The 21,316-nt window shown below is 38.5% G+C and overlaps 1 protein-coding gene across 2 annotated transcripts in view; it reads right to left on the minus strand.

Annotated features, from left to right (window-relative positions):
• Positions 1-15,462: 15,462 nt before the first annotated feature.
• Positions 15,463-21,316, minus strand: part of LRP12 (LDL receptor related protein 12) — an 86,219-nt gene continuing 80,365 nt past the window's right edge. For both annotated transcript variants that reach the window (XM_070630799.1, XM_070630798.1), the window contains one exon: positions 15,463-17,744. In XM_070630799.1, coding sequence (XP_070486900.1) covers positions 16,878-17,744 — 867 coding nt within the window. In that variant the 3' untranslated portion in view covers positions 15,463-16,877. The remainder of the gene's footprint in view (positions 17,745-21,316) is intronic.

Raw genomic sequence — 21,316 nt, forward strand, 5'->3', positions numbered from 1 at the left:
AGGGCGGTTGTGACATCCTGTCTGAAACCGTCCAGATGAACGATTTCAAAGCTTTCTTTATCTTAGACACCTTATATCATGAAACGCATGCAACACAGCACAACACAGACTTTCCACGTTTAATTAACTGAACATTTTATCAGGAAAAGGGGTTTGGAGAATGCCACTGAAGCAGGAAGTGGCTCATTGAGATTTACTGGCTGCAAGAGAAGAGAGCAGCGGGTAAGTTTAAGGAGAAATGCCAGCTTGCACAAGGGGTCTTCTCTTGCTCCGGCCATCTTTGTCCCACATCAGCTTGCAGGGCCGGTAGCTGAGCCTGGCCACACCTGCTCAGAGGGGAGACGGGAAGCGTGTCCTCAGAACACCCTCACCTCTCTTTTCTTTGCCCTACTCAGCCACCCCCTCACCCAGACACTCGGGCCCTCAGTGGGCAGGAAATGAATATGATGGAGACACGATAACGTTGGCACTAGGAGGAAGGCGGGAAGCAGGACTTTGCTGTTCTGTGTTCTTCTTGCTGGAGACAGAATCAGTTTGAGTAACACACCAAAGTGTGTCTGAGAACACATTACTCCTTGGAGGACTAATTTTAAAGGAGGATTACAGAGATTGTTAATGCTTGACCTACAGCAATACACCAATTGCTTTGAAGTGGAGGTGAGAGCAATGCGGCCGGAAGGTCTTCCCAGCCGTGACTGATGGCCTGAAAGGACGCAAGGGGGAGGGGCAAACGGTGGCTTTCTTCACTGAGCAGCTCAGGTGTTTTGGGAGATAAACCCACCAGGCTCAGTGGTATTTAAGTCCGCAGCAATCCTGGAGTCACTGAGCTTGTGTTCTCTGTTCTCCTAACCCATCCCCACCCCTACTCTAGGCCCCGATGGCCATGAGGCGGTTTCGGGCCATTATTCCCACCTGGTGGAAAATCTGTCTGGGGGCAGAGGGAAGGGATGGTGAAGGTGTGTGAGCAAGACCGAGCAAGAGGAGGACGGGCCAGAGCTGGGTTCTGTGGGAAGCACCAACCCCTGACCCACACTGGGAGTGAAGCCCTTGGCAGGGTAATGAGGTTATACCTAAATCAGTGAGAGAAGACAGGGATAGACAGCATGGAAGGGTGGAAAGAAAAGGAAATCAAATGAGGAACTGGGATCAGAATCCAATCTCGGCTCTGGCGCCAGCTCCTGTGTGAGCTTGGGCAAGCCGCTGACACTCAGGGCCTCCACCTGCTGAACTGAGAAACGAGGAGCTAGGCTGACAAGAGCTTGTAAGATGCACCCTTTGTGCTTTTACAGTTTTGTGACTTTATGAACAGGGAGAAGAAGCCCATCCAGAGAGTGCCTGGCATAGTCCTAGAGTTAAACTCTTCACCGGTCAAGATAAGTGAATTGGAGACCAAGTAGGACTTGCCTTCTGGATTCAGGACTATTTTATTTCTGCTCCCTCTGCTGAGGCAGAGGGGACGGCTTGGAAAGGGCGCCACGTACAGAGTGGAAAACCTGCGGTCGTCGGGGATGCTGCTTGGCGGGACTGGTCTGGAAGTCCTTGTGCTGATGAGCAGGAACAACATTTTTCTCACGTTTCTCGGTAACATTTTCTCAATAACATACGTGACGGGCGGCAGTGGTCCCCTGAGTGCAGGGCCAGATTGAGAGCTGGCCACCGCACGGTTCCCGAGGTCATCCTTCGCTGAAGTCCCAGGCCTGCGCAGAGGGGGAAATGGTTCCCTGAATAACAACCCCAGATAAGATTTACTGAGCACTCGCATCAAGTCACAGCACTGGCGCAAATTCTTGACATGCATTGTTTTACCCCACCCTCACAATAACTCTTTGGCTCAGTACTTTTTTTCCCTTTAACAGATGAGCCTTTGAGGTCAAATGATTTTCCCAAGGTCACATAGCAGTAAATGTTGGAGGTGAGTCTTTCATCTCAGAACCTGTAATTTACCCATTATGTGAGTCCACAGTCTAAAGCCAGCTTCAAATTCTGGCCGCACTTGGGGCTCAGGTTATGTCAATGGATAGACGATGATTCCCAGAATGAAATTCTACATCCCTGTCATGTACTTTGGACCTCTAGTGCTTCTGACATGCTGCTTCATATAGTCGTCTAAGTATTGTGGAGCCATTCTATATTTTTGCTCAGATAACTAATTTCATGAGTGTTTAAAAAAAATTATAAAGTAGGGCCGGGCCGGTGGCACAGTGGTTACGTGCACACCTTCCCCTTCAGAGGCACAGCGTTGGTGGGTTGGGATGCCGGGTGAGGACATGGCACCGCTTACCACGCCATGCTGTGGCAGGCGTCCCACATATAAAGTAGAGGAAGATGGGCACAGATGTTAGCTCAGGGCCAGTCTTCCTCAGCAAAGAGAGGAGGATTGGCAGCAGATGTTAGCTCAGGGCTAATCTTAAAAAAAAAAAATTATAAAGTAGTCCTTCCTGTAGCAAATTAACAAATTTGGTGGAACAAGATCCGACACACCAACACTGACCTGCCTTGAGGGAAAACCTACAGGATGTGCCATTGTGTAACTCCAAGAAACTCAAGGAAATGCTTTCTGAAAGTTCCTATCTCCTGCAGGGTCTGGTATTACATGTTTTTTGTGTGTGTTTGTTTGCTTGTTTTTGTTTGTTAAAGATACTCTGATGCTCAGCTGGAAGTTTTAAGTCTATCTTGAAAAAGTTGGCTCTCCAGTATGCCCTAGTTTCCTATAGCTGCTGTAACAAGTTAGCACAAACTTGGCGGCTGGAAAGAACACAAATTTATTCTCTTCCAGCTCTGGGGGCCAGAAGCCCGAAATCAGTTTCACTGGGCGAAAGTCAAGATGCCGGCAGGGCTGACTCCTTCTGGGGGTTGGGAGGGGAGAATTTGGTTTCTTGCGTCTTCCGAGGCAGCTGCTGGCATTCACCGACTGTGGCAGCGTTACTCCAGTCTTTGCCTCCATAATCAAAATTGCCTTCTGTTCTGTGTCAAATCCCCCTCAACTTCTCTTTTATGAGGACACTTGTGGTTACAGTCAAGGTCCACGTAGGTAACCCAGGATAATCTCCGCATTTTAAAATCCTTAACTTCATCACACCTGCGATGTCCCTTTTGCCATATAAGACACCATTCACAGGTACTGGGGACTAGAAAGGTATCTGGATATCTTTGGGGCCCATGATTCACTAGGACAGTGCCTATCATTGTTCTCCTTGAACAAAAGGATGCTTCCTTCTCAAGGGATGGCGTAGGAACACCAGGCTCGGCTCTAAGTTGCTTCTCCCCATTCTGCCAGCAGCACTCACGTGTGCTTCCAGAAACTCTCCTGCTCCTTTCACCCACTCATGCTGTGCCACAGTTTCCAAGTTATTTTGAGCTTTCTTAGCAAAATATATTCCAGCAATATAAGACTACTTAAGGAAATAATGACAGTGCTCTCTTGAGTAGAAAGAATATAATAAAGTAAAATAAAATAAATCAATAAGCATGCACTTTGAGGCCTATTGATCCTAGATTTGAGTTCTAGCTTTGTCACCCATCATCTGGGGATTCTTGGCTAAGTTTCTTAACCATTCTAAGCCTCTTACTTACTTTGAATGGTGGTACCAACCCATAAAGGGCTGTACACGTTAAATGAGGTAATTCGTGTAAATCTCATAGCATAGTGCTTGTTAGAAATTATTATTTGCAAAACGAACTGTTTTATTTCTCTATTCTAGCAACTTTCTTCTTATTAATAGTTTTACTTTTTTAATATGAGATCCACAAACTTATGAAATGCTTTTACTGATCTTGAGAAGAATTTTTTCCAGATTTATTGAGATATAATTGACATATGTGTAAGTTTAAGTGTACAATGTAATGATTTGATATGCATATATATTGCAAAATGTTTCCAGAATAAGCTGAGTTAACACATCCATTACCTCACATATAAGTTTTATATGTGTGTAGTGAGAACTTTTAAAATTTACTCTCTTGGCACCTTTAGAGTATACAATACAGTATTGTTAACTATAGTCACCATGCTCTACATTAGATCCCCAGAACTTATTCATCTTCTAACTCTGGAAGTTCATACCTTTTGACCGCCTTCACCCATTTACACATCCCCCCTAGGCACCCTGCCCCCAGCTCCTCTGCCCATGGCAATCACCAGTCTGTTCTCTGTTTCTGTGAGTTTGGCTTTTTTCAGTTCCAGTCTAAGTGAGATCATACAGTACTGCATGTGTCTTTCTCTCCCTGACGTACTTCACTCAGCATAATGCCCTCAGGGTCTATCCATGTTGTCACAAATGGCTGGGTTTCCTTTCTATGGCTGAATAATATTCCATCGTGTGTGTGTGTGTGTGTATGTGTGTGTGTGTATCACATTTTCTTTATCCAGTCACCTGTTGATAGACACTTCCATGTCTTGGCTATTATAAATACTGCTTCAATGAACATGGGGGTGCAGATATCTCTTCAAGACTGATTTCATTTTGAGAAGAATTTTTTTTAAGAAGGGCAAATCATTAAAAAAAAAAACAACAGTACCCATCGCAGCATTATTCACAATAGCCAAAATGTGGAAGCAACCCAAGTGCTCATCAATGGATGAATGGATAAAGATATATATATACACACACACACAATGGAATACTACTCAGCCGTAAAAAAGACAAAATTGTGCCATTTGCAACAAGATGGATGGACCTTGAGGGTATTATATCAGGCTAAATAAGTCAGACAGAGAAAGACAAATACCATATGATTTCACTCATGTGTGGAAGATAAATCAACAAACATATAGATAAGGAGACAGAGTAGTGGTTACCAGAGGTGAAGAAGGAGGAGAGAGGGCAAAAGGAGTAAAGGGGCAAATGTGTATAGTGATGGGTAGAAACTAGACTATCAGAGGTGAACACAATGCAGTCTATACAGAAACTGAAAAATAATAATGTACACCTGAAATTTACACAATGTTAAAAGCCAATATGACCTCAATAAAAAAATTACTCAGACTTTTGCTATATAGACCAAATAGGGTTTGAGTATTGCATTTTATATATTTTTAAATTTTTAATAAAAGAGTAAAATTCATCTTTGAAAGCATCCAGTACTGTGAATTCTGACAAAGACATGCGGTCATGTAACCAGCACCACAAGCAAGATAGAGGCTATTTTCTTCACCCCCACACTTTCCTCCTGCTCCTTTGCAGTCAGTCCTCTCTCTGCACCCTGGCCCCTGGCACCCACTGATCTTGCGGTCAGTCCTGTGTATTTTGTTGACTTTAGACTTGGGTACAAAGCGAGCTGCAGGGTGTCTGCAGGAGCGTTTACCTACTTCGGTTCTGAAAGTCACGTGCAAGTTAGTAGCCCTCTTCCTGTGCCCCACATCAAAAGAACCTGGATGCCATCAAGGTCCGGGGCAAAAGGGATTCCGGGACAGGCCTCACTGGGATTTCCTGAAGCTCTTTGAGGAATCCTGGGCAGCCCTGGGCCGGACGGCAGCTGGGGCTGAAGCATGGACAGCAGGGGCTATTCTGGAGCCCTTACAACACTGTTTGAAGTCATAGACATGACAGTGTTGAGACTGGTGCCCCAGATGTTGGAGGAAGCAGTGTAAAAGCAAGAGCACAAGATACAGAGAGACAGCCGTCAAGCTGTGGCCCCTCTTCATGCACTCGTCCCCCCAGGGCCCACTGCCTCTGCGTTAGAATCTTCCCATCTCTGCACTGTCTGTGCCAGCGAATTTTACGCCTTTATTTCTCTAATACAACTAAAGGTAATGGGGTTGCAGATTTTCCTTCTTCATTAAAAATGGTGTTCTTCTTGGGAGAAAATTACCCTTTTGCTCTAAGAGGTATTTAGACCCAGACAAGCTAAACAGTGAAAATGTTGTTGAAGGTCAAGAATACTACTACTTACCTTCCTGTCCGTTATGTAACTGTGTACTTCGGGGCACTAATCTGTGAACTTCTGGGAAATGAAAGCCGTATCATATTTATCTTTGTTTTCAAAGACCTATCACAGAGCACGGCGGCGCGTTAAGAAGAGCTCACTAACTTCATCTTCACCTTGTCAGCATCACGGTACAGGACTCTGTGGAGGGGCTTTTTAACATTCGATCCGTATTAGTAAGAACACGTTTGAAAGTTCATTTGGTGTTATGAAAAACAAGGATTCAACTATTTGTGTTGCGAAATAAATAACTGTAATGCTGAAGTAAACCACTAGATGGCTTCTCAAAAAAACCAACTATTCCTTTGGCTTGCTCAGCAATTTGCTATAAACTGTAAGCCACTCTTGTATCTCTATTGATATATAGATGTTATCCTTTCTTTAAAACCGGAAAGGAGAATAGCTTGTTTCTTTGTTCCGTTGAATATGATGGATGCATTTTTTTGTGGACATTCGTAATGTACAATTTCATATTATAAAATTATGACTTTCTAGACTTATAAAATATATTCTGCACATTAAACAGTTTTCACATAATGATTTAAACAGCATTTAGATTGAACATGATTACCGAGCATATAGTACTCCCTCCATAAATATGGATGGAATAATTAGTTGTTGGATTTGAACGCACCAGGCACTGGGCTAAGGCCCTTATAATATGTTATCCTGTCTCTACTGGAACCCCACGAGGTAGGAAGTATTCCTTCCATTTTACATATGTAAAAACTATGGCTTAGAGAAGTTAGTTGCCAAAGTAACATAGCTGATCAGATTTCGAAGTGAATGGTACCCACATCCACTCCATTATCCACTGCCAAGTAGATGAAGGCAGTTTTTACTGTCTTTAATTTGATAAAACAACTACTTTTCTCCTGCAGAGTAAGCAAGATTATTTAGAGGAATAGCTGAGACCCAATTCTAAAAGCAAACAGGAAAAAAAGGAATATTATTTGTGTTTTTGTTCTCTAATCTTTATTGTGGTATAATTTATATCACAAAGTCCACCCATTTGAAGTGTTCAATTCAATAGTTTTTAATATATTTACAAAGTTTTGCAAGGTTCACCTCATCTAATTTCAGAATAGTTTTATCAACCCCCAAAGAAATGTTAGTAGCCACCAGTCCTACCCACCTCCTTTCCATAGCCTTTGGCAACCAATAATCTGCTTTCTGTCTGTATAGATTTGCCTAGTCAGGACATTTCATATAAATAGGATCATACAGTTTGTGGTCTTTTTGTGACTGGCTTCTTTCACTTAGCATAATGTTTTCAAAGTTCATTCATGTCGTAGTATGTTTTGGCACTTCATTCCTTTTTATTCCCAAATAATATTTCATTGTATGGCTATATCACACTTTGTTTATCCATTTATTGAATGATGTACATTTAGGTTGTTTCTACTTTTTGAGTATTATGAATAATGCTACTATGAACATTCATGTACAAGTTTCCTGTGGACATAGGTTTTCACTTCTTTGGGGTATATACCTAGGAGGGGAATTTCTGGGTCACGTGATAACTCTATATTTAAATTTTGAGGAACTGTCAATCTGCTTTCCAAAGCAGCTGCACCCTTTGCCATTCCCACCAGCAGTGTATGAGGGTTCCAGTTTCTCCACATCCTTGCCAACACTTGTTAATCCCTCCCTGCCTGTTTGATTATAGCCATCCCAGTAATTGTGATGTGGTTGTTTTTTTAAGCTTTTTATAGATTTTTATAAAGCAAATATGGTTCCAAAATAAAACAGAAGTCCTTACTACATGGCTGTAATAAAATCTTAAATATAAAATAAAATCTCTCCATTATTCTCTATGTGAAAATATAACACAGCAAAGAATTAGTTCAAGTTCCAAGAGTTACACTGCTTCCAATCCCAATGACAAAGGCATTATGATGCTTCTGCTGATATTTGAGAGGCTCCAATCTATCACACAGATGTGTTCTGAGGATTAGAATGAAGTACACAAGGCATCTGGTACTACGGGTGCTATTTAGGAAGTTCTCAATACATGGATGTTTATTTTCATTCCAAATCAAGAAAATGGTTACAAAGAATTGCTTTGCACACTTGGCTAACAACTCGAATGGTGACTCATGAGCCAGAGAAATGGGAATTATAATGTATGGTGAAATCTCAATAAAAAACAGCATTAATGGGAACAAAGTCCAACAATGGAAACTAATAGGAACACAGTGAAGTCAAAATTCACATGATGCACAAAAATAAATAGAAAATCTATACAGTTATGTGCTGCATAAAGACATTTCAGTCAATGGCGGACCACAGAGACAGCGGTGGTCCCATGAGATTAGTCCCATTGAGCCTGGTGTGTAGTAGACTATATACCAACTAGCTTTGTGTAAGTGCACTCTAGGATGTTCACACAATGACAAAATCATCTAATGACACATTTCTCAGAATGCATCCCCATCATTAAGCGACACGACTGTATTTAAATTGTCAGACTTTGGAAAACGAAATCTAATAGATTAGCCAATTAGATAAGGAATTTCTGTGTTCCTTCAAATCAGAATTCAGATAAGATAGAAATGTATAACATTTTCAGGTAAAACTTGACCTTACTGTAGTGAAATTGAGAAAAGCTTTTGAATAAGGTTTATATGTTGCTTTTTTACTGTAATTTTGAATAGAAAGAACTTCTCTGTATTTCTGTTATTTATACTCACTCAGCATATGTTACTAAGCCCATAGCATGTAGTCACATCTTTCCTGTTCTGGGGCTGTGTGGAAATTCTTCATTTGGGCCTTTTTATAATAAAATAAAGAGATCTGTGCCAAGATACCCTCTGCCTTTGTTTCATGAATCTACTTTTTACTGTGATAGTCATAAGTTGCCCTGTAATCAAGAAAACAGGACAATGACTGCTATAGGAAATCTGCTCTTCAGAAAGTGCTAGTAATAGACAAAATGCATAGCACATGGTGGAGGGCAGCTTGGAAAAAAGATTAAAAGATTGTTTCAATTTGGAAAATGAATCTGTAATACTGACAATTAAAATTCACTTTCAATCTCTTATGTTTAAGACTCTGGGAAAGGCTTCTGCATAGTTTAAAAAAATTTTTTTCCTTTGTTTAATCCTTACAGTAACCCCTAAGGATAGGTGTTATCCCATTTTCCAGATGAGACAACAAGGCTTAGTGAGATCAAGTGATTTATTCAGCTATAAGAGTCTTCAAGTGGTGGAGCCAGGATTCACACTGTGATGTGTCTGACTCCAAAGCGCACCCTTTTCCATCTCACTCTTATTTCTCCTAAGTAAAGCTTCTGTGTCGCTTTTAGGAGGATGTTAAACTTTTTTGGGCTTGAGCCTCCCTCCAGCACACAGGAAAATCCATTCAAATTGACATCTCAGTATCTTTACTTGAAATCACTCAGTAAATTCTTTTCAAAAGCTATTTCATTATCAATAAACCACATGTGCCCTAGGTTAGCATTGGGTGACTTAGTCTTGTAATGTTCCAGCACTGGTTTCCAAATTTTATGAATTCTCAAAGCCCTTTGTTCAAATGAAATCTTATAGGAAAGTCCAAGAAATGAAGAGAGTTGCTGTTGGAAGAGAGCAGGATGAGCAGTTTATTGATAACCCGAACCATCAACTGCAGCTACATGAAGTACTTAACCGTCAGTCTTCTAACTGGTTTATATACATTGTATCTTTTAATCCTGCAAACCACTGTTGTTATTCCCAATTTAAGGGCCGCTCATTGAGTTAGGAATGTATTACTCTGTGGCTGAGAAGTCGTCTACAGTTGCTTCACGTAACCAGTAGAGGTAGCCACACGGAGGCTGGTGCAGCTGCTCAGGGATATCAGGCTTTTTTCTCTTCCTTTCCCCAAACCTTTAAAATGAGGCCCCTCTGCTCCTGGATATTGGGTATGCAAGTCGCAGTGTTTGCTACAATGAGGGATCTAAGTGGTCTGAAAATCACGAGGTTCTAGGAGTCCTGTAAGCACCTCTTTCCAGATTCAGTCCCTATGGTGATTTCCTCGGGACTCCGGCTCAGCAGGATCCTGTCTCCTCGGTCTTGGAATTCCCTTCAACTCATCACAGTCGGGCTGCTAAAGTTTCTTCTCCCTTTTCTTGCTCCCATTTTGACTTTTATTCTAGGTTGTAACTCATTTCCACGATCCCAGGGCAAGTGCCTGCACTCAGAAGCACTTGGAGTAAGCACTCCTTCAGGATCTTCAGAATCCACGACTCTTTTTGGACTTTTCACATACAATATCTCATTTAATTCAAGCTTCAGAGATGTGTTCTGTTTAACGTTCAGACAATGGCAATAATAGCAAACACACAGCACTTCCTATAAGCCAGGCACTGCTCTAAGTGTTTTACGTGTATTAACTTATTTAATCCTCCAACAGTCCTATCATCCCTGTTTACAGATGAAGAACTGAAGTACAGAGTGATTAAGTGACTTGCTGAAGATCACATGCTAGTAAGGAGCAGGAGAGGATTAAAACCCAGGTAATTTGTTTTCAGATTTTTACCATGTTGCCTCTAATAAACTTAAAAATAAAACTTTTATAGGTTATATCATGTTGAAAGTGAAGTTATTTCAAATATAGTTGAAAAGTAACCAATTAACATTTACCAACTGCTAAATATGTTTACTTAAAATTGCATCAATGCTATGATTTCTGACTCAAATAATATGCTAAGGCAAATTGTTTTATAATAATTTGTAATAAACAAATATAAGATATGCACAATTAACATACTTGACATATGACAAGGAGCTGAGTTAATTTGATATCATTTTAGCAAATGAGTTTCTTACTGGTACTGTAAAACTGTTTTTCTGCTTAAAATATTACTACCTGCAATTTAGTGACTCTTTTCTATCAAGTACTGTGTGCTGTGATAGATTATAGATGTCACTAATTCTTCGCTATATTTACTCTTGAGAGTGCATTCTATTTCTCTTTCTACTCAATCTGGGTTGGCCTCAATGATTTCTTTGACCAAGAGAACATGGCAGAAGTGATGTTCTGGGCCTTCTGAGACTAGGTTGTAAGAAGCCTTGCAGCTTCTGCAGAAGTGTCTTGGGATTCTCACTCCTGGGCCCCAGATCCCATACTGTAAGGAAACACAAGCGCCACAGAGAGGCCCAGATGGAGAGGTTCCCAGGCTCCTGGTGAAGCTTCCAGCTTGCAGCCAGCACAGACTTGCCAAGCACACAGGTGAGCTCTTTTGGGAGTATATTCTCCAGCCCCAGGAGATGCCAAGAGTAGGATGAGCTGATTCACTGAGCTCTGCCCAAATTACTGATTTGTGAGCAAACTGAATGACCGTGGTTGCTTTAAGCATAAAGTTTAGAAGTTTATTACACAGCAATAGATGACCAGAACACGTGCTATGGCCTTTACAAATGTTTTAATTTATTCCTCTCAATAATTTTATAAGGTAGCTATTATTATCCTTACTTTAAGATGAGGAAGCTGAGGCTCAGTGAGTTTGCATAATAATCCAGGTCTGTTGGCTCCAATGTGATGGCTATTTCTCTTGATTGATATCACTTCACTTTATGATCCATCTCATTCACAAGACAACTGTTGAGTCAGACATGACTGACAGTCAAGTCAATTCTTAGTTTTGCCCTTATTGGCTGTATGCCCTTAGGTAAATAGAAGTAAGATATGGTTTCCATTTCATAGGACTGAAGATTCCAAAGATACATATAAAGGACTTGGTAGATGGTAGGCACTCAACAATGAGTAAATATTATTTGCTTTGAGAATTCTTTCCTGAGATGAAAAAGTAGCTAGTGGTAAGGACTCTCAGAAATGGTTGTGATAGTGTGAACATGGCGTACCTCACATTTAGGGTCAGGTATGTGTTGAAATGCCCAAAGAATTTCCTGACTTTTTAAAGAAAAAATCCTGTGAACATAACATAATGATAAACTCTGTATAGGTGTATTGGCCTATTTACACAGCATATATTAAGTACAGATTTCTTTGAAGTTGAGGACATTCCTGATTCATCATCTATGTATGTTGCTTCCTCAATTTTAAAGATTCCTTCCAGCTCTAAAGTTCTGTGAATTTTACTTTGCCTTATTCTACCTCCTTGAATGTGGACTACCTTAGGAAAAATTGCAATCAGCCAACTTTCAACCCATGCCAATATCCACATGCAATTTGTAGTCTGTATGCTATTCCTGAACAAGATATTCTGAGAACTGACCTTTCCCTCTACTGCCTGCTTCTATCAATTTTTAAACAGACATCCTCTTGAGTAAAACAGGTCCTATCAAGTTGCTATCTCTTCTCCCTCAGAATTCAGGGGAAAGGGTGTAAGCAATGACCAAGCAGTTTGAATGGAGAGCAGCGGTAAGGTACACTGCTGTCAACGCCACTGGCTCTGCAGCAGGTACTCAATAAATACCTAAAATATTGAATCTCCTCTTTTGCCTTTATCCCTTTAATCTGTCTTACGCATTTATTTCTACTAACAGTGGATGATGGTGGTAAGCAGCAGTAGCAACTAAACCCACAACAGCTTGTAGAAAGACTCCCCTTCATGCTGTGCTATATTCTCAGTTCCAACCTATGGCAGCTCAGGCAGGGGCTGCCGGCCCACAGAGCCCTTCTCAGCCCAGCCCCTTTTGTTTCTCTTCTCTTCCACACTAATACGAGAGCTCTGACAGACTGACAGGACAAGACAAAGCGCCGTGGAGAAGATCTAAATGATGCAGGATAAATCTGAGTAATATCTACTAAAATCTGTATCCTGTAAACAGAGAATACACTTTTTTTAAGGTGCTCCTCAAACATTTCAAAAATTGAAGAAAGACAATAAACTCCCCAAATCAGATATAATACACATAACGTTCTCTGATCTTGATGCCATAAAAATAAAAATTAATAAAAGAAGCAGAAAACAAAACTACTGACCATACCAAAAATCCCATTATCTGGGGGGAAAAAACAGCAAAGAAAAGAAAAACGGAAAAAGCCTTCTTTTATATAACTTTTGGATTAAAGAGGAAATAAAAACAGAAATATCAGAACACCTAGAATATAAAAGTAATGGCAACACTAATATATCTAAGTTACTCAGCTTAAGCAGTGCTCAGAATTAAGCCCACACCTTAAATCTCACATTAATAACTAAGAAAAAATAAAAATGAATGAATTAAGTGCTAACTCAAGGAGTTAGGGGAAAAAGCCAACAAAATAAACTAAGGTAAGCAAGAAGTAGGAAATTTATTAAGGTGAAAATCAATTGGAAAACAAAAATAACGAATATAGAGACATTCAAAGCATACCACTTTGGGGGAAACAAAAGAAAGATAATAAAAAATAGGTCAACAGTGAGCTATCTTAATTGAGAAAATAAGGGAGCAAGTATAATACATAATAAGAGGAAAAGAGCTATTTGCACAGAAGAGAAGAAGATAATTTTGTTGAACTCTAGGCAAATAAATCTGAAAACCTGGATGAAATGGATGATTTACGATCCCAGCTAAGATATAAAACTACACAGACCAATTACCCTAAAAGATACCAACAAAGCTGTCAAAGAGCTACTTGCCAAACATCCACCAGACTCAGGTAACTCCACTGAAATTTTAAGGAACAGAAAATTCCAATGCTATTTAAACTGCTCCAGAGCATAGGAAAGGGAGGAAGTTTCTAAATTCACCAGCATAAAATTACTAACAAAACTGCTTAAGGATAGCACACACACACAAAAACTATAGACTAATCTCACTGATGAATACAGATGCAAGTATCCTAAATAAAGTATGAAACATAACCTAGCAATATTAAAATAATAATACACATGGCCAAGTAGAATTTATTTCAGGAATGCAAGGATGGTTCAAAATTACAAAAACATATTAACAAAATCCATCATATTAAAAGATCAAAGGAGAAAAATCATATGATCATCTCCATAGATAATAAAAAAGCATGTGATAAAATTCAACATGCATTCTTAATTAAAACTTTTAAAAAAATAGGGATCAACAGATACTCCTTAACATGACAATGTATCTGTCTCAACTCAGTTCATTACAGCCAATACATTTACCATTATTCCAGAAGTACTAGACAATGCAATTAAGACATAAAGAGGTATGCAAATTGGAAGACATAAGTGTGTATCTGGAAAATACAAAGGAATTAACTGAAACTCTATTACAAATTATAAGAAAATGGGAGTGTGGTAGTTGGGTAAGAAGATTAACATAAATAAATCATTAGCCTGCATATACACTAAAATCAGACTAGATTACAGAAAGTACTTCCTTAAGAATAGCAACAAAAATCATGAAATTCCTAAGAATATACTCTTGAAAAATATACAATCTCTGTAAAGTAAAATGTAAAATGTGTCTGAAGGAAACAAGACTTGAACAAACGGAAACCCTTTTTAGATAGGGCACCATGATTTAGACAGAAGCTTTAACATGATAATGATGTCAAATTTCCCGAGGTCAACCTATAAACTGCCCCCCAAAAAGTACTAATAGATGTGTTTTGTGAAACTCAGTAAGTTGATTCTAAAGTTCAAACAGAAAAATAACTAAGAATATTTGAACATTTAAAAATTATAGTTATTTAAACAGTGACTGGAGAAAAAAAGGCAGATAATTGAAGAAAATAAGAGTCTAGAAACATATCCAAATAATATGGGAATTTACAATATGATAAAAGGGTCATTTTCAATAGTAAGGAAAGGACAGATTATGTAATAAACAGCTTTAGGGAAACTAGGTAAATTACCTGGGAAAAAGACTATAGCCTTAAATTCAGCATAGACAAATGATCTAAATGTAAAAAATCAAATATAGAAATATCCAATTTTACTTTTAATATTCAAACTCTGATACATTTTTTTCCCTTGAAGAAAGATGCAGAAAAAGTATACATGGAATGTTACAATTTGCATTACTATATATGGCATTTATATGTATGGATACATCTATGTATCCATATGGTATCTCTTCAGGGATGCACAAGCATCTGGTATTGGTATCTGTCTCTTTGAAAGGAAACTAAAAGCTGAGCATCAGGGGTAGGAGAGACTTACTTTTCCCTGTTTGACCCAGAAAGGATGTATCTGTTAATTTAAAAAAAAGAAATTAAAAAACATGCCAGAAAACAAAACCAAAAAACCTATATATGATAGTATATTATTAGAAGGACTTATTTTTAATTTGGTAACCCAAATCTGCTGGTAGAATATTCTATAGCAGTTTGAAATGTATCTGAAAATAATATAAAAAGAGAACTGATTGAGTTACTGTATTTACAAGGTATATCAATTAAGAGGAAGTTTTCTCAAAAGCAAAATAATATTCAGGTCCTTAAGAATTTTTACCCTTGAGTACTGGTATAAGCTACTACTTTACTATAAAGTAATTAAGGAACAATAACTGCCTTTAATTTTTCTTCTAGACATAATTGCATATTTTGTGACCTGAATTTGTATATACACCAAAAGGAAAGAAAAATAAAGAACAATTTTGACTTAAAAAGTACCTCAAGACAATATAAAAAAAGTCATTTTAATTTTTGATACATATTAAAACATTTCAGTCAGTTCTTCCTGACAGCATAACACGACAAATACACAAGACCTCAAACATGCTTTAAAAGGACATTCAGCAAAGGATTTAAAATTTAATAAATAGCAATAATCACACACAAATACATTTTTCATACTCAATCATTAAGCTAGTAAAACAGACAGCTAAAGAATAAATAAACAGGAATTGACAAATAAAAAAATGCAGGTTTTGCAACTCTTACTTAAAAAGGGGGGGTGATCTGAATGACTTCTTAATTTGCTTTTCAACATGTAGCATGATCGCCCCCACGAATAAAATATATTGAAAAAAATCACTTTCTTACAACAATGCAGTCTTTAAATACAACAAATAAATACGAAACCAGCGAAGCAATTTCAAGTTGTAATAAAAATGCCCCCCATCCCCCCCAAAAAGCTATGGAAATATATAGTCATTATGATAGCAAATAATAGTATTTAAAGTGATAGTGCTTGTGCACTAAACTCATCTGAGACCTTGATACGACTTTAGTGCAAATCCCTAGGGTCCAACACAAGCATAGCCCTGCATCAGGGAAAGACATTAGCAGTTGGAACTTATCTTGTACAATTTTTGTACATATTTTATAAAGTTCAAGATTTAATGCATAGTAGAATATCTTCATCTGCTTAATTCTGTCCCTAAATAGAGATGAAAAAAGAAACGATTTGGGATTTTACCATTTGGTTTGTACCATATTAGAGTATTAAAGTCAACATTAGAAAATCTATAAAAGTTTTGTTTTTGCCATTAATTTATCTAACTCTATCTAAATTTCACATCACATGTTAAACATAAGAGAAAAGTCTCTAGACAAAGTTTCTTTCCCTTTGACAAGCTCATATTATGATGAAATCCAATAATATTTAGACAAATGTTATACAAATAAAAACATACATGAGTATAAGGGTTTTTTTTGTATATTAACAACTTTAACATCTAGTATATTAAGTTACAAGATGTACTGGCAAAAGCATAAAGCTTCAATTAAAAGAAGGTATTATTTTGTACAAACAAATGTTTTAACATAAGATAGGATAAACGGACAGTCAAATGAATTTCAGCAGCCATATTTCTACCGTGAACTACAGTACCAGGATAAAAACAATTAGAAACAAACGGAAGAACGTTACTGAACAATATGAATACATAATGCATTTTCAGATGCTAAAATAGTAAACTCTAAAGTTCATAGAGTTAGAAGTTGTTTAATTTAACCATGCAGGCTAACATATAATAATAAGAAATCACCCTGCATCTTTTTTCTTTTTAAATTAAAACTAGTTTAATTTTAAAGTTACAAAACAATGAATGGATATTGCTCCAACTTGTATACAACCTCCCTTATGTGATTCGTACCTAACAAAGTAACAAAGCCTCATCATCACTCGTTTCATTTTTCAATGTTGCTTCTAAGCAAGTGTCCGGTATCTGGGCAGTGTGGACAATACCACAGCGCTCACAGGGGCCATCTCGACTACTTGGCCTTACTCCTGGGTTTGTTGCACTGTATGGTTGTCTAAACCCTTGCCCTTGATCTGAGGCAAGATCAAGAAGAGGTCTAGAGCAGTCATTCACATCAAAGTCTGAAGCTCCATCAGAAACTGGAATTAGCATTTCGACATCATCATCTTCTTCTCTTCCATTTACCCCATTATCAAGTTGTCTCAAAGGGCTCTGGTTCTGGTTTACAGAGCTTGATCGCCCTAATGTAAAACGTACCCAACGCAGCCCCTGAGTCATACGACTTAGTGCACTTGTGAGCTGGTGACGTGCTGGACTCACACTTGGGGGTTCCACACTTGTCACATCCCTTCCATTATCTGTGTGACCACCTCGGGTACTCTGAGTTGAAGAACTTCCACTTGCTCCCACTGTTGCTTCTACTGCCGTTATGGGAGGGACTTTTTGGGGCAAAGGAGCTGCAACACCACCAGATGCTCCTGCTGTATCTCTTCTTTCATTTTCTGTGTCTGTGTCGTCAGACTCCACAGAAAACAAACTTCTGTGAGTATGACTTCTTTCAGGTTCTCTGTTGGTACTCTGACTAGGGCCAACCTCATCTCCATCCGCTGAGACCAAAGCCAGCGACCCTGAATGTCGTGATCTTGCAAAATTAAAAATACGGTTCCAAATGTTGCTGGATCTGCCTGCCATAGGAAGCCTGATTGAAGTAAATCCAAGCTGGGATCGTACAGCTAGCCTCAGGTTTTCCAAAACAGAAGCCTACAAAAATAAGAAAACATCTTAAGAGAGCTAACAACCAAGTATTAAGATGGAAAACATCTTTCCATTAAGAATGCATTGTGGCTAAAAATTCTACTACCCATTGTTAGGGTCTATGAAGGATGAATTAAATTCTCTCATCTACAGAGGCTCACCCCACTACAGAATCTAATCTGTAACCTGAACCACTGCTCACTGTGTTTAAGATTTTCTTGACGCTTCCTGTTATATATGCAACTTTATTTTATTTATGTTTTTTAAAGATTGGTACCTAACAACTGTTGCCACTCTTTTTTTTTTTCTGCTTTTTTCTCCCCAAATCCCTCTCGTACATAGTTGTATATTTTAGTTGTGGGTCCTTCTAATTGTGGCATGTGGGACACCACCTCAGCATGGCCTGATGAGCGGTGCTATGTCCACACCCAGGATCCGAAACAGGGAAACCCTGGGCCACCGAAGCAGAGCGTGCAAACTTAACCACTCAGCCATGGGGCTGGCCCCAATATATGCAACTTTAAAATGATATTTAATGTCAATTATAATAGCTATTTTATTTCAAAACTTCACATAGAGGTGTACCAGAGCTGGAAAATAAAATTATTTGATACTGCTTTAGCTAGGAAGGTAGAAGAATCTCTACCATAATTCACTAAACGACCTAAAGGAGTGTGACAACTAGGCTCTTTATCTGGTGTTTTTTGTTTGTTTAAACACAGAACAAGTTAGACTTGATTTACAAGGTAGAGACTTTCCAAAACGTGAAAATTATATTTCACAGTTTATCTCAGGGATTTGCTGAATGAATGAATACTGAGGATTTATTTATATTATCATAAATAAAGGAATTAATACATTTGTAATACTAAGAACAGGAAACTAACAAGCCAAAGAAATTAATGTGGTTATAGCACTACACAATAGTATCTGAGACATGTGGATTCCTTCCCAATCTTTAAAGATTAAGTTTTATTTTCTACAGCTTAGTGTTAAGCATAAATTATCATATCCTCATTCTTTGAAAATTGGTGATTTTTAATTAGTGCATATGGGAGGTGAACTATATTGCCCAACTGAAAGAAAATTCTACTCTTTTTTTATAGATGAAAGAATTTACGGATCATTTTAAAAATGTACATTTTTTATGTAAAACAGTCTTTAAGCTCCATCTAGTGGTTATAAAAAGGAGTATTCATACTTGGAACAGACACAGCTTTCATCAATCTGGCATTTAGTATTTAAATGACAGTATTTCCAGGAAACAATGGTGACTTGATACACTCCCTTTCAAATGATGGTACAGTTTCCCTCTGCCAAAAGGAACGGCTCTTGCCTTTCCCCTCACAGACAAAAAGAGGGGAAGAGAATAAGGATGATACCATAGTGTTATGTTCTCCATCTCTCTCGTGACTGGTATTGAATCTATTTGTGATTTCCATATAGGTGTTTTGAACATAATCCATGGAATATAATTCACAGAAAGCTAAGAAGCTACTATCACAGGAATATTTCATAGTCCATCTTTGGTATAGCACAGATTGCCAGTAAGAAATCTGGATGTTAGCACACATAGATGTGCTATACAAATGAGTAAGATTTTTCACCAGTTAAGCAATACCCAACTATAAATTAAAAAAAAAAGTGGTTCACATTGCTATGAACTTCTCCATAGATCTGGTCCTCGCCATTTAGCATGCAGGCTCTGAGGCTTGTGTGAGCAGTTACTACAGCCAGCAAGGCACAAACGGCTCTTCAGATAGCCTTCCCTTTCACGCAGCTCCCATCCATCAAGATCCACAATGCCTTCAGCACACTTTACTGCTGACTTTCACGTGACAGTGTTACAGTCTGTCACAGTGAGGCGAAGCTCTCTACTTAGCTCAAAGTCTGTTTAACTAAAGGACCACCATTTTAACAGTAGATGGTACAAGGGGATCTCATGAATGTTTTAGGAGTAATTTCATATACTTCTTCAGTTTATGAAGCAAAAGCAAGTATCCTTTAGAAAGCATTTCTATTTTGAATGAGATGGTAATTTAGAAGATTATTTTTCTTTTTAAAAACGGCTATGGAAATTTGATAATCTGTTACCAGAAGTTTCAAATTTGAGTTTAATCTTATTAACTGAATAAAATTTAGTTCATCAATCATAAACATATTTTATCTTAAAACTTTGTTGAAGAATAATTCCATCACAAGGGCAAATTGTAACCCTAGAGAATGGTGTAGTATGTAATAAAGATCTAAACCTTACCCTAAGTGAGGTCTGACCTTTGCCTCTTGCTCTGGGATGTGATCGCCGTCCTTGGAATGTCATCTCTGACAGAGGTGTCAATGCCCGGAGCTTAGGCCAGCCAGACAGTAACAGTGTGTTTCAGGTGGAGGCTCTGAGCCACACCAACAATGTGATGTAGGCTGGGGGCTTTGGGTCAGCATTATCAGTCAGTCTCTGGAGGGGCTAGAGACTGAGAGCAGCCACAGGTGCAATTAATCATGCTTACGTCATGGTGCCCGAGTCAAAACTCTGGACACTGAGTCTTGGGTGAGCTTTCCTTGCTGGCAATATTCTGTGCATACTGTCACACAGCTGTGTTGAGAGAGTGACACTGTCCTGAGTTTACAGGGAGAAGACAACTGGAAAGTCCATGTTTGGTACCTTCCGGAACCCTGTCCTACTGTCTCTTCCTTTGGCTGATTTAACCCGTGTCTTTTCCCTGCAGTAAAAGGTAACTATGAGTATAAGAGCTTTCAATGAGTTTTGAGTCCTTCTAGTGAATCATCAAAACTTAGGATGGTTTTGGGAACCCCTGAACTTGCAATTGGTGTTAGAAGTGAGGGCTGTCATGTGTGGCCTGTGCTCCCTCTAACCTCAAGATTGGCTAAACTCTTGAAGGTAGCCTCAAGGTACAGGGGTGGTGGGTGGTAGATGGTGGAGTGGGTGAATGGAATTAACCGTCATCTGAATTCCTGCCTAAAAAGAAATCTTCCCCATGGCCAGGCCAATAATATACAGAAGCCACAATGTAGGTTTTTTCTATTTTGCATATAAAATTCCAAACAGTGGAACTTCTCAATTATTTATTTATTAGCAAATTACACCCAGAGAAATGTTTTACAACTAGGAATTCTCACCAAAGATTTCCTAAAAGACTCAAATAAGGCAACAGACTGTAATCAGAAATCTCATTTACTGAAAAAGAAATGTTCTTCCATTTTGAACAGAATTAAATCACTGTTTATCAACTTTTCTTAATTCTTCTACTGGGAACAATTTTTATAAATGTTTCTGGATGAATTTACATTTTAAATGTATAAACTCAACACCCTTATAAACCCTGGCACAATTCTAAGCATTAAAAAAGAAATCTAAAAAAATTGCTAACAGAAATTTAAAGAATTGAGAAACATTAATAAAGAATGAATGACTATTTAAAGAAAATGGTATGAATTCTTAAACACTGTAAAATTCAGCTGAAAAAGTTTTCTCCTAAGTCTGGTGAAAATGTTAACTTCATTTCAACTACTTTTACTTATAACTAGTTAATCTAGCATGTTACTAACATAGTACTAGCATA

The sequence above is a fragment of the Equus przewalskii genome, chromosome 8 (genome assembly GCF_037783145.1).
Source record: "Equus przewalskii isolate Varuska chromosome 8, EquPr2, whole genome shotgun sequence".
Taxonomy (NCBI): Eukaryota; Metazoa; Chordata; class Mammalia; order Perissodactyla; family Equidae; genus Equus; species Equus przewalskii.